This window comes from Pan paniscus, chromosome 6, assembly GCF_029289425.2.
Source record: "Pan paniscus chromosome 6, NHGRI_mPanPan1-v2.0_pri, whole genome shotgun sequence".
Taxonomy (NCBI): Eukaryota; Metazoa; Chordata; class Mammalia; order Primates; family Hominidae; genus Pan; species Pan paniscus.
The window spans coordinates 190613030-190627886 of record NC_073255.2 but is presented as its reverse complement, the minus strand read 5'-3'; the positions used below and the strand labels follow the sequence as shown (position 1 = coordinate 190627886).

The window sequence follows — 14857 nt, the reverse complement described above, 5'->3', positions numbered from 1 at the left end:
AAGAACCCAGATGAAACAGCATCAATATTAACGTGCATTTTAGGAGCAGCGCCTACTGGAAATGGATGAGTGACAACAGGAGGAGCAAGGACGCTTAGGATAAGCCACACCTATCTCCGTACAGCCTTTGGGGCTGAATAGCCTGAAAACAGCCCACAAGCCTTCTCCAAATGTTGCTGAGCATTTGAAACTCCTGACGACTCGCAATTAGGGAAGAAGGAAATAAAAGGCAACGTGAGGACTTGACTCAGGGGCCAGGGCTCCAAGCAGCCTCGAGGAACCCCAGCTGCTGTCTCCTGCCAGGTGTCCCCACATTTGGGCAAATCCACCAAAAAAAAAAAAACCCTAGTAAACCAATAGCCCAGGTGAAGGATTTGGGAGGACCATAACGACGCTCAACAGAAACTGTGATTGTGTTCATGGGCTATAGCAGGGAAAGCCAGGAAAAGGGGCTGTGGGTTCAGATGGACTGGAAACTAACACAGCCGGGTTTTACCAACTCAACCCACCCTCGTCAGGCCCTCATCCAAGGCCAAGAGTCATTCCTAAGATGAGAGACTGAAGGTCAATTTACAAAACAGAGGAGAGAGGCTCTGAATCCTCTGATATCCACATGCACATATGTTTGTATAACGATGGTTAATCCAGTTGAAATCTGTAACCTTCTAGGTGTATCATGACTTTCATTATCTAACCAGAGTTGCATAATGCTTAGACTACTGGAATAAATTTAAAATATGTGAAGTGAGGCCGGGTGCAGTGGCTCACGCCTGTAATCCCAGCACTTTGGGAGGCCGAGGCGGGCAGATCATTTGAAGTCAGGAGTTCAAGACCAGCCTGGCCAACATGGTGAAACTCCATCTCTACTAAGAATACAAAAAAATGAGCCAGGTGTGGTGGCACACACCTGCAATTCCAGCTACTTGGGAGGCTGAGGCACGAGAATCACTTGAACCCAGGAGGTGGAGGTTGCAGTGAGTAGAGATCACGCCACTGCACTCCAGCCTGGGCGACAGAGTGAGACCCTATCTCAAAAAAAATAATAATAATAAAATAAAATAAAATATGTGAAGTGAAAATTACACTGAGGGCCCCTTTGTCCAGTCTCTCACCCTCTGTAGTAGTAAGACATAATGGGCAAAGGGTGACTAAGCCTCAAGGCAACCCTGTCTATGTACCTGGAAAAGGAAAGAGCTCAAGTAGGAAAATAATGCACTATCTACACATCAAGCAGGATCCATATGACACAGGGCCCCGTGCTCCAGGATGATCGTAAGTTTGCACATCTACAGCCATCTGGGCCATACTCCAAGACCTCAGTGGGAGCACTGAATGGATGGGAAACCCCAAAATGGTTCTGCTCCCTGCCCAGATGACAATGTCATCAGAGTGATTCCCAGCAGCTGCTGTGGGAGGGAGGCCCTTTGCTGGGTGGGCCGCTCCTGCTGGAATGAAATTCTAGGTCTTCCAGGTGGACCAGTTAGGTTTTCTGCTCTTCTCCTTCCTAACGGTCTGGGCTCCTAGGTGGATGCTGTTAGGATCAGGTGGGTTAGGATATGAACTGCAAAGCAACGACATTCTAAATTAACTACTTAGTGACATAATCTATGTTAATTGAACATTATTGATTCTTATTAAGAACAAATGAGCATCTTGGCAAGGAAATATTGATATGTCAAGAGGCCTTCATTCTACTACCTTATTGCCAACAGATAAAGCTGACTGAGTTGGGTCACTGGGCACCACCTACAACCGTCCTTTGTTATAACAGTCAAGAGTGGAAAGTGGAGAACAGATGAATTTCAGGGAAGGCGTTGGATGTTCTTCCAAGCTGGACTACCTCTTGTTTGCAAAAGCGAAATCAGGAACACTCTCTGATGACCGGGTGTTCCGAGGGAAGGTCTCCTACCTGAATATTTGTGAGGAGATGGAAGGCATCTCTTTAGTGTCTGCATCTATGTATGGTATCAGTGCACCAAGCTAGGGCAAGGGCAGGGATCTAGTTAGGGAGAAGGAGCACACAGAGGCACAGGAATGCTTCTTGTCCACAAGGAAGCTAGAGTCTGGTATTCCCCATGGATTCTCTTATTTCTCTGAATAAATCATCACTCTCTGTAGTTAGAGCTTTACATATCTTCTGCTTGACCTTCATTAAACTTTCCCCACACCCAAGTTCACTGCTATCACAATATCAATGAATGAAGATTGCAATTCACCAGGCTGTGCCGTGGGTGGCAGAAATATACACCATCTAGTTATACCATCAAACTCAATACAAAAAGCAGTATCTGGTTAGATGTTCAGTGGGAAGTGAGGCTGGAAATTCAGAAAGGGAGACTTTATGGGGAGAAGAGACTCAGAGCCCCAAAACATAGAAACTTGGAGATTAAAGAGGAGAAGGGAGATTTTACTGGAATCTGAGAGCATTTCAGGGTGCAAAGTCATGGAGGTAGCAACACATAGGATTATTAGGGGGTAGAGATGAATTTTAATTAAGGAGAGTATCCCATGGGGAAGAGTCGATTAAGTGGAAACGGGATAGGGCCAGCTTCTGTTAGAGGATGTATAAAGCCAGCCTGGGGAGCTTGGCCTCGGTCCTGAAAGGGTGAAGGCTCCCTGCAGCTTTCTGAGCAGGGCTGAGGGATGATGACATTGATGTTTTCAGGTTAATCTAAGTCAAATGCCTTTGGGGCAACTGGCTCATGGCCAGGGAGCCCAGGTGGTCCTTGAAAGGAGGCAGTGCAATGCTCCCCATGGCTGAAGGTCATCATCCTTTTCATAAAAACTCCATGAAAGTAGGATGAGTATGAATAACACAGAAATTCACTGAATTCATTTACTCATTCACTAAATGAACATTTGTGAGTTTTGTTTTGTTTTTTGAGACAGAATCTTGCTCTGTCACCCAGGCTGGAGTGCAGCGGCACAATCTCAGCTCACTGCAACCTCCACCTCCTGGGTTCAAGGGATTCTTCTGCTGCAGCCTCCTGAATAGCTTGGATTACAGGTGTGAACCAACGTGCCCAGCTAATTTTTGTATTTTTAGTAGAGACAGGGTTTCACCATGTTGGCCAGGCTGGTCTCCAACTCCTGACCTCAAGTGATCCACTCGCCTCGGCCTCCCAAAGTGCTGGGATTACAGGCATGAGCCACCGTGCCCGGCCCATTTGTAAGTTCTTACTCCAAGCAAGATTACATTCCAGCTGTAGCAGATCTAACAGCAAACAGGCCTCCATCCATCACAGCTCTGTGGGGAAACACAGAACAGAGAGGAGAGGAGGAACAGTTATTCTATCCGATGGAGCGAAAATGATATTTAGAGACAGAAACTGATCTGGTGGCACAAAGTAAGAGGGGCTAATACCAACAGGAGTACATGAGGTGTTTTCAGAGAGGGTCTTGAAAAGGGAGAAGGTGTTTGCCAAACCGAAAAAGGGAAAGGCCACATCCCTCACACAAGGCATGTAAGAACGAGGCACAGGTGGAAAGCAGGGCTGAGCACAGGGTCCTGCTGGAAGATGGCAGGGAGTGCAAGGACACACTGCTGTCCTCTAGAACTCTGAAGAAGAAGGACCTACCTGAGGTTCCTAGGAAATTTTCAAAGGAGTGGCATAATAGAATTTTTTGGAAATATCACCTAACACCAACGTGGACAATGAATTTGGGTGAATTTGGGTTAGTAGAGGCAGGGAAATCATCTCAACTGTAATTATTTGGCACCTGGATGGAGGTCATGTGGTCCCTCCTCAGGTGTCTAGTGCCATCTTCCTCCACATTTTGTGGTACTTCCCTATAGACTTCCTGGAGTCATCCCATCAGTGCCACAGAAGAGCATCCGTGAATGCAGCCTGATGCGGTTTACCCAACAGGCTGCCGGCCAATGGCAGTTTCCATTCTTACCCAACAGGCTGCCGGCCAACGGCAGTTTCCATTCTTACCCAACAGGCTGGCAGCCAATGGCAGTTTCCATTTTCCTCCAGGTGGGCTCCTGGAGCGGCCCTTGTAACTGTCCATTCCTAATGCAGGTTGAAAGTGTGGCTTTTCAAGTCATTTATATCACATGTGCTATAATGTGTTACTGCCATATTTCAAGGAGGAAGGATCGTCTTTTTGAGAAATGGTATTGGAATGACTAGATAGCCATATGCAGAAAAAATGAACTTCAACCCGTACTTCATACAATATACAATTATCTCAAAATGAACCACAGACCTAAATGTTAAAACTTCTAGAAAAAAAAGATAGAAGAAAACCTTGTGACCCTCTACTAGGCAGAGATTTCCTAGGCAGTCACCAAGAGCATAATCTATAAGAGAACCAATTGGCAAACTGGACATCATCAAAATGAGGAATTTTATTTTCTAATGATACTGTTAAGAGAATGAAAGAAAAGAAGAGCTAGAGTGTGAGAGAAAATATTTGCCAATGATATATTTGTCAAAGGAATTGTATCCAGAATATATTTCTTAAAACTCTCAAAATTCAATGGTAACAAAATAAAACAAAACAAAATCCAAGTATACAACTGACAATGGATTTGACCATGTATTTTACCAAAGAAGACAGAGGAGAGACAAATAAGTCCACGAAAAACTTTTCAACAACATTTCTCACTAGGGAAGTGCGAACGAAACCACAATGAGATATTGCTATACACCTATTGGAAGGGATAAAGAAGGAAGTCTGACAACAAAAGAACTCATCCTATATGGTTCCATTTATGTATCGTTCTAGGAAATGCACACAAACACTCCATGGCAGAAAGGGCATCTCTGGCTGCCTGGGAGGAGCGAGGTGAGGTGTCACAGAGGGCATGGAGGAAACTCTCAGGAGAGACACACACATTCAGCATCTTGATTGAGGGGTGAGTTTCTGGATGTATACATACACCAAAGCTTATTAATGTGTGCACTTTAAAATATGTGCAATTTGTTGTATGCCATTAATATCTCAATAAAACTGTTCAAAAAGATAAAATATGCATATGATTCATTACCAATTCATCTTGATTTTTATGATAATTCCCTTCTATTTCACCCCCTGGTTATATTTTCTTTCTGACATCTAGATTTTTGTGTCTCTTTGCCTTGCACCTGCAAACACACATAAGCTGCCCTTACCATAGGAAACATGTTGCTTTTTCAAGCTATACCAACAGTGACAGCACCTGGAAATGGGACGGGTCTCACAGTGACAAACACTTAAGGAAAAATAAGAATTTTGTCAAAGTAAGGAATACCTTGGGGCTATAGGCAGTTTTTCTCTGAAGTTTAACAGCTTCTCTGACGAGTCACCCATTTTCCTAGACTTCATCAGAGCTAATTAAAATTGGGCACGATATGTTCCTTTAGGAAAAGAGTTGTTATTTTGCCTATATTACACCAATTGCACTTCAATTCAAAAAGGCCTGCTTCTGTTTTTCCCTTGAGACCAGCGCACACCCCTCTATGGTGAGCGCATCCCAGGGTGTGCAAGGATGCTGGGATTCTCACAACCTGCTTAGCCGGGAGGAATACATACTTTTGCTTTCTTCCTATTTCCATACTGGTGCTTGAACTTGATAATGCTACTGAAGTGAGGAATCTCTTTCCCCATCCTTCACAGGTGGTCTACCTGTCACCCAGGCTTCCAAACACAGGGAGACATCACATATGTGAGCCCACCATGAGAAGAGGAGCACTCTAAGCCCCCATGCCCCTGCCTCACCTGCACTCCAAACATGCTGCCATTCTCTGCAGACCTCTCACCTGCAGGTGCTGCTGTGGCCCTGCGGTCCTGAGACTCAGCCTCCCAGTCTGCCCCTCCATTCAACCTGCTTATTCGTATCCCTGCAACCAAATTTCTCTCCTTATTAAAATGTAATCCATCATTCCAGGCTTCCATAAAAGCTGTGCCCCTCTATTTACTCTTTTCCCAAATGGGGCTCTAACAGATATCCCACTCTTGCTTCCTCAAAAATATAAGATCATATGACAGACATCTAGAGAAGGGTGTGAAAATAGGAATCTATCTACTACACACGAGAATGCTGTTTTTTCCTATCACTTCCAAGATGTCTTGCACAGGTCTGCACGCACAGGTAATGCTCACTAACAGATCCCAAAGAAAATCTAAAAGTCTAACGTACTTTTTATTTATAGCAAAATCACTCTGATGTTTTCAATCTGGTGTTGATATTTGCATGTAAATAGCCATGAACCAGGACTGCTGGAACTGAGAGAGAGAGTTTGTTGGCTCTTACATGGCAATAGCAAGTGAAAAGGCCCAAGAACCTCAGGCTTTGCTTACCTAAGTCTACACGTATACAGGAAGCATTAACTCTACATGTTATTTACTGAGCCTCCTGAACAGCACATGCCTTAATTTCCATGTTTACTATTTCAAATGATGCATGAGCATCAGCTCACTAGCTCTGGACTTCCGTACAACAGGGACATGTTCCACCTGGCCTGGGGTCTTCTCTGGCCTCACTGACGGCCACCCTCATGCCAACTCCCCGCCACCTGCTTCAAACACCTGCTTTACTAGCTGGAGTAAAATAATTCCTGTTTGCACGAGATTCTATAAAATTCCGTATTTCTATTCCACAGACCACACTGTTTTCTTCACTTAGAATTCATTTGACCCATATGGGGATTTTTAAAATTCATTTATAAAAGCATCTAATTGAAATATCTCCTTCTTGTGGCCTTCCTCAAGCTTCTGCCTTCTGGGCAAAAGTAAGTGTTCTGTTTGGATATTTCAAGACTACTTTATCCCTGTCTTAATCTGGCAATTCTCACACCTTACTATGCTTTCTTTCACTAATTCCCTATGCCTGGCTTTAAGTTCAGTGGAGGCCTTCTTATTAAGGCCTCTGCCCTAACTGCCTCTGCAGTGCTGGTGCAATACCTGGAACCAAGAGGCAGTGAAGGAACTGGAAGGTCGACCAGATTAACTAGTGACTAGGTGTTAGCTAATTGTAGTAGGGATCACATTTGTGGGATTTGGAGGATGGGAGAAGTTATTTGTAGGTGGCTTTATCAAGTAGAAAATATGTATTTTCATGAGGAATCAGTGATGCTATCAAGACGTTGTACAATTGGGAAAAAATGGAAATTCAATGGGAAAACGAAATTTAATGATAACTGCCTGCTCAGTCGGAGACCTTGTTTCATCTTAAAATCTTTGCCAAGACAAGGCATCTTGAACTAAAAGGTGCCTTTAAATCAGTCTTCACCTCACTTTCATCACTCGTGCAGCTAAAACAGGAAGATACTCAAGCATTAAGAGACAGAAATCCACCAGCACTTGTCCCCTGAAAGCCTTAGGTTAAATGTTTGTCTTGTGTGTGGTTTTTTTTCCTGCCTCTTTTTCTTAGTCGATAAATTATAGAGTGGAAACACTCTACTTTCTTAGTCAAAGAGCAATCTTAAATTCAAAGGAGAATAACAAACAATGCATATGTAATGTCTATGTACAGTGGCTAATAGCCAGAACTACCTGAAGTTCATGTCCCTAAAGAAGGCCAGGTAAGAACAGAAACAACATGGGAAAGAATCTTTTCCTGATTCCCTGATGCTTTCAGGGAATATAAATGTTAATATCAGTAATGAGGCAGCCTGGTTAGAAACAGACTCGACGCATTCCTAACTGATTCAGGGTTCACCCATAAATGCTAATGTAGATATTTATTGAACATAAGCTAGCTTCATTCATTCATTCAGTCAATCTTCTACCCATTCCTCATTCAATAGCTATGCACTGAGCACACACATCCTTGGCCTAGATGCTTCAGCTAAAGGGTAAATGCAGGCTGGTCTGCACAGAGGGGAAAAGGGAAACCAACATTTTTTTTCAGAAGTGACAGGCCTTGTGTGTGCACATTGCACTTATGATCTCATTTATTTCTCACAAAATTTTAACAGGTTAAGTAATCTTATCACTATTTTATAAATAAGGCAACAGAGACAGGGTGATTAAAGAACTACTCAAGATACCTTAATAAGTCTATCTGCCTACAAAAGAAGTGTTCTCTACATATTCAATGTCAATGATTAGCAGTCTTCTTTCCATTAAGATGCCCGTGACCACGTAATCGTTTATAAATCTTACAAGTATGTTTGTATTTCACATACACAAGCCCTGCCAGTCAGTGACTTGGCTCAGGCAACGTTTGCAGAAAATGGCATCAGCAGTCAGAGCATAGCATCTCAACCTCGCAAATTACTCCCCTAACAATAAGCTATCAACAGACCCCTGATTCACAAAGTTGTTCACTGACTTTCTCTGCAATCAATAGCAGTTGCTCTTTTATTATTGGCTATTAAGCAAATAATAGCCAATCTGAGAATTTATTTATATTTCATGAATTAACTTTTCCTTTTATAAAATAAAAAGAAAATAAATATTTTCTTTGAAAACAGCTGATAATAGAAATTTTCTAGGTTCCTACGAGAGCACATGGAAAAGCAAGCTTCTAAAATATTTTGTTGGCTAGGAGTAGTTATTTGAAGGGCCATCCTATGAAAAACCTATTCAACGCTCTTTTTGCTGTAAGAAGTAACAGCTCTTGCCAGAATACCAGGTGAATTCATGGGCTTTTCAGGCTTTTGGAAAAAAAATAGACTCTATTTATCCTAGTTCTCTCCTCCTAGCTCAGAAAGACCCATCCATCTGCGTAATCAATAGCAAGCTCCAAGAATCTGTTCTGGTTCACTAGGGGAAAGGGAAAAAAATCTTTAAAGAAAACCAACACTGCAGCTGAGTTCCTGAGCATATTTGCAGAAAAAAATTACATAATATGAATTAAATCATATACTTAAGTACCTTTTAACTGACAGACTTGCCTGCTTATTATTCCAAGATTGAGATATGATTTTTCAAAAATACATTGTAGCCCAGGAACCCATCACCTTTTGAGAAGGAAGAGCTACTAGATACTTCTCTCAAATCTTGACATTACTAGAGGGGCTGGTGGTGTTATATAAACGCTCTCTTTTCCTCCCCTGGGTATTCCAGCCAACCTCACCTGGAAGACTAGGGAAAGAGGCAATGATCGAACTCACCTGGAGACCTCCCCGGGGCAGCATCAGGGTTTCCTGGCAGCGCCATTCCATCAGACAGCACCTGCTCTAGCCAATGTTAGTCATGCACCTAGTATATCAGTGAAAGCCCAAGTTATATTGATTTTGCAAATTCTGGAAAGAGGAGGCCTCTCTTGCCTTCAATTCTTTATCCCTCCATATCAATCAGATATGCATTGGAGCTTTACAATCATAAAATATTTATTAACCTCCAGCTTTTAATGTTCATGAATAAAGAGCCAAATTAATAATTTTTGACTGTTGGTTAAAAAGAAACTAAGAACGTTCTCTAAAAGGACGGTATTCAAGGCCAAAGAAGAAGCCATGGGTGGTGTTACTGGACATCAAAATGACTCACTGTAAAATGTTGTTGGTTATTTGAATCATAAAGCTTTGAGAAATTAAATTGTTTGACTGCATCACATTTTGTTTCTTTGCTTTCCTCCCAGAGCTGAAAGCAGTTGATCTGGTTTGTGTGCAAAGATATACACTGAAACACAAGCCAGACCACAAAGAGAGATTCAAATACAAAGATAGCCTCGCTGGTCTCAACCCCAGAGACACGGCATGAGAGGGAAGGGAGAACTGGCTAATGAGAATCTACGCAATGACACCATTTACTCCATTAAGAGTCTAAGAGGTAGTATTTTTCCTTCTTCCAAATGTACCACTGCAACCCCATGACCTCTCCCACATCACACAGAGCTACTTCATAGAGACTGAGTTGGAGGAGCAAACATCTTACTAAGTGGTGCACTCAGCCTCCCATGACAGTGATCAGCCATCTTGGACACCACTAACTGAACATCTACTATGTGCTAGTTATTTTAATAGCTGCTGTATAAACAGTATTAATATTAAATTTAATCTTCACCTCCAAACACTATGTAGGGGTATTACCAGCTGCATCTTAAATTGGAGGATATCTGATTCAGGCAGGTTGAAATTTGCCCAAGCAAACATAGCTAGGTTGTGGAAAGATACAAATTCAAATTCTGATTTGTAGCACTGTTGATGCTTCTTCTACTAAACTATCCTGGTTGGCTGGTTGTGTGGTTAGTCCCTGGGGGAAAAGGTATCACGATCTCGTCTTACCTCCTCTTTGGATTAGCAATTTTAAAATAGCCTTCCCTACTTCCTAACAACCTGCAGAAAATGGTTTCAGGGAGACCCACAGAACGCAAGAAGGAGACCTACAGACAACTAGTCTTACCTGGTCAGAGCTGCAAAGAACACAAACACCCAGGCTACCGTTTCTCTCCCTGGTCGGAAGAAGTCTTGGATAAGGATAGGTTCTGACACAAATCTGGGACACGGAGGCTCAATAATTCTAATACACAAGCTGCCTCCAGATGCTTAAGGATAGAATAAGAGGTTCACAAGTAGTTGACAGTGGTTTTCACCTTTGTGTCATGACTGATGAAGTATCCTATTGTATTTTGTTCTTTTATCGAAATATGTAAATATAGGTTTGCATATTTAAGTACATAGAGGCCTGCTGCACATCAGTGTAAACACTTCGCAATACCAGAGTCTCTGTGTGTACAGGTGTGGGGTTGTGTGGGTTTATTAGATACCTTTGTGTTTCAAAGAAATATGGAAAGCATAATGAAAAGCTCACTTGCAAAACTCAACTACCTTAACTGGGCAAATGACAGGGTTAGGGGTCCTCCTTCCAGTTTTGAATTCATTAGCCAAGTTTCTGAGACTAGAAAACCGCATAGCTAAGCAATATCAGACTTAGAGACCCCCACATTACACAGTTACTATTTGTCTCTCACCCCCACTAGATAGTAATTTGTCCCTCACCCCTACTAGATTGTAAATTAATTTAAGATAAGGACTATGTCTTATTAAGATAAGGACTGTGTCTTATTAATCTTTGTATACCTAAAATCTGATTAGACCTCGGTGTAGCCAAGACAAATATATTTGGGGGGGAAAGTATTTTTTTCACTTGTTTCATCCCCTTGAAAGTAGAGTTCACTGCTCTTAAGAATAAAAATATCCCATTTAATTCAGTGGTTCCCGAATGCCTTGTCCACACCAAGTACACTCACAGTCTCTAGCTTGGGAAGTCACTGTGGGGTGTTCAAGGCCTTTGGATCTGCTGAGGTGCTGCCTTCCACTCCCGGTCTTTACGCGTGACCAGAAGAGTCAAGAGAACCACCGCGACCACAAGACGATCTGCATCGTGCTCTGACATTGAGAAAGAGCCATTAGCATCTTCATGTACGGAATGTTGGAGCCAGAAGAGACCTTCAGACGGTTCTACTGTTCTCAACTTTAGATGCCCATCAGAATGACCTGGTGAGCTTTACTGAGCATGTATTGATATCCCGGGCCTCATCCATTGTGTCTCTGACTTAATTAGAGTGGGTTAGAGTCTCGGCATCAGAAGTTTTTTTTTTAAAGCTTTCTAGGAGATAATAATGTACTACTGACATGCAGAATCATGCTGATTTCATCGACACCCTCTTCCCCAATTTTACAGGTGAGAAAAACTGAAGCTTAGGGAGGAGAAGTGACCACTTTGGGCAAAACCATAGGAAAGATAGGATTAAACCAGGATTTCTTACATCCTGTTCATTGCTCGGTTCTATCACACTGCCGTTCGTGATTGTGGCTACTCTTAAATATTCAAACTTGGGTTGTTTCATGTCATTGTAACTAACAGTAGAGAGCACAGAGGAAAGCAAACCTATTTTTCTTGCTGTTGTAAATCTAAAGGAGCTCTTCCAGTGCACAGATCTCTGTGGGCTAACATTTGTGGAATTCAATGGCTTTACACAGAATCCAATAACCAGATTTACAGATTTTTCTAGTGAAATCAAATAGTCATTTGGCTCTCGTGCACATTCAGTCTAAACAGCAAAGCCACTTAAAACAGTGATTCCAATACTCTTCAGTTTCCAGCCACAGCAAGTAGAATGGTCTTGGGTTTGTTTAAACAACTGCGCTCTTATTCCCACTTGCTACCAATAAAAATATATAAATAAATAGAGACTACCAAAACCCTGAGAAGACTCTCACTGTTTTTTAAAGAGAACAAATTAGTGGTATAATAATGTTCCATTTCATACGAGTACCCAAAGTCCAGTTCTTGAAATTCTATGCTTATCATCTTCAAAGCCACCCTGGCTGCAGATCATTAGAGGTGCTTCCTTCTTCAAAGTCAGCCTGAACACACACAGGCTTTTTCACCAGACTGAGTCATGGCACTGCCAGGAGCTCCCTCCAGCCCAGACTCCAAACGGGAACTGGCTCAGGAAGGAGGACAGCCTGGAGGAAGCCCAGTTAGCCTTCAGCTGTGGCTGTTTGAATGCAATGCCGCATAGCCACTCCTCCATTAAGAGGCTTTTAAATCCTTCCTCTGAAACTGTTTTCTAATCTACTTCTGATTTTTTAAAAAATTATTAATAATAGCCTGGAGTTACTAGCATCAAACTACCATTAAAAACAGAATGAATAATTCAGAATTGAGACAACCGAGTAATTATATCACCCATTTAAATTTCCTAAATAATTAAGGAATTCTTCGGAGTATTGAGTATTTGCTTCATCATCTGGACTGTGTTGGTGACAAGTGAAACCCTGGGTGTCTGCTCATATCCACCGGAGTCCTCCTCTGAGTACTCAGGCCATGCCTGTGTGCTACTAGCTTGGGACCCCAAGTCAGTTGCCTCTGTGCACTTGTGTGCATTGTGCGTCTGCAAGAACATCTCTCAGAGGATGCCAAGGGGCCCCTGGGGCCTCCCTTCCAAATACAGCTGAGGGAGTGTCCATCTGAAACTTTGAGGTGTTGTATGCAATACATTTTCAGATCATTCGGAGATGTCAGTGGCTAAAATAAGCTTTCATCTGTGAAAGAGAAAATAAAAACTAGTCTTTTGTTCATCACCATATCTACAAGTGACTCTGATCCATCACAACTGATGTCATTAAGGAAGAGCTTTTTAGAGTCCAGAGCCAGACCCAAGTATGATTTCAACAAGACACTGTCAGAGTCCTCTAACATCTAGAAAATGTGACACTCAACACATTTAATCAGATGTTCCCAGTCCCTATCTACACAGATATTTGGTGAAAATGATCTACTGTTTTCCATGCTGCTCAGATGAAATCTCAGAGCTGGGAGGAACCACTCACTTCACTGATGGGTAATACAGGGCACTAAGCAACTTGCACAAGACCAAGAGGCTAATCCCAAACCCAAACATGGCTGGTTGTCCCAATGCAGCCTAGAGTTGTGCATGCGTCATATGGTTCTTCTGCAGAGTTCCATCATTTCAATGTTTTTAATATCTTCTTGCTTACTCAGAAGAAATACCCGCTTATATACTATAGACATGCTTTAATTTGGAAAGGCATTATTTTGGTTCTACCCAGCGAATGCAGAACCTTGCTTAAGAAGTAATTTCAAAATTACTAGCATACTCATATTATCTCATCTTTAAATGCCTAAAAGAGTAGATATGGGGATTCCAGAAGTAATTGACAAAGAATATCTGTAACCGCAGGCTTTTCTCAAATGACTTAGAGCAACAGAGAGAAAGAAAAGCTGTCGATCTATTGTCAGAAATGTATTAGATGCGCTCACTGCTTGCTGTTTATTCATCGACTAAAGTGATGTCTAACGATCAGGATGACAATCCTAGCATTGAAAGAAAACCATAGAATCATAAAATGTTCAACCAAGATGGAAACCTACCCATCACGTTATTCCAGCCCTGCATTACAAGTGTGAGGGATCACTGAACATCGGCTTCAGGATCATCCATTCCTTTCTAGACCCTAAGCACTGATGGAATGGACTCTGATATTGATTCCCAGCGTGGACATTTACCATCTCCCTGAATCCCAAGTAGAATAACTATTCAGGAAAGAATTCTTTACTTGTTGCACAGAGCCTAGCTTCTGACAACTGAAAAAAAAGCAATGAATTCCCAAGAGGTTTTACTATTCTGTGAATACAGGCAAAAATTGAAACCCCAGAAGCTGTCTGCCATTAGGCTAGCTTGGTGCTGATCTTCCCATTACGCAGGATTATGGTAATAGCCTACAATGCGTACCATACATTTGAATGCTTTGTGATTACAATTGCCTTAGTATATTCTAATGCTTTACCAGTACAATACAAAGACTGAGATTTTCTTTTGTCCTTCTAGTTAGATAGGGCTTCTGAGAGACTAGAGAGTCTGAAGGAAAACATATATACACATATTTTCAGAATTCTATCTATTAGCCATCACATTCAACACTTAAATCGGCTCCCGGAGGCTAAGATCAGACTATGCTGGTTGATGCATGAGTGGTCATAAATATGGCTAACCATCGCACCGTGGCTCAGATGCTAAACTGCCTTTCCCAGAAAACTTTTGCTCTGAGTAAACATCCAACACAGAGCTGGCTGCTGATTGCTTCTGCTGCAGATCAGTTAAAATTAGATTCCCAACATTTAGTAAGGCATCAAACAGGCACGACTGAACCTCCCCGCAGAAATTTTGTAAGATAATGTGTGTATCTCTCAGCACATCTCAGACTGCAGGTCAGCTACCTTTTTTTTTTTTTCCAGAAATTAAACTTTTTCTTTTTGTTCAGTAAGTTGATTTGTATCCTTTTACTCACCCTCCAAAATTGCTTTAATCTGTTCACTCCGGGCACTTTGGAAGCATTCATCCCTGCCGGTCGGAGGTCGGAGGTGTGTGCCCCTTGCAGCTGCTAGGACGTCTGTGGGACTCACACAGACCAGTGTCGGAAGCAACGTGATGCCCAGGGATTCTTGCAGCAGA

At 42.2% G+C, this 14857-nt stretch overlaps 1 protein-coding gene across 3 annotated transcripts in view; it reads right to left on the bottom strand.

The window, feature by feature from the left end:
* Positions 1 to 14857, bottom strand: part of DPP6 (dipeptidyl peptidase like 6) — a 998429-nt gene that overhangs the window by 691101 nt on the left and 292471 nt on the right. Inside the window, exon 1 of one of the 3 annotated variants that reach the window (XM_034965320.2) lies at positions 14694 to 14759. The exons of the other annotated variants lie outside the window; for them this stretch is intronic. Coding sequence (XP_034821211.1) covers positions 14694 to 14744 — 51 coding nt within the window. The 5' untranslated portion in view covers positions 14745 to 14759. Of the gene's footprint in view, positions 1 to 14693; positions 14760 to 14857 lie in introns of those variants that run through there. 3 annotated transcript variants of the gene reach the window in all.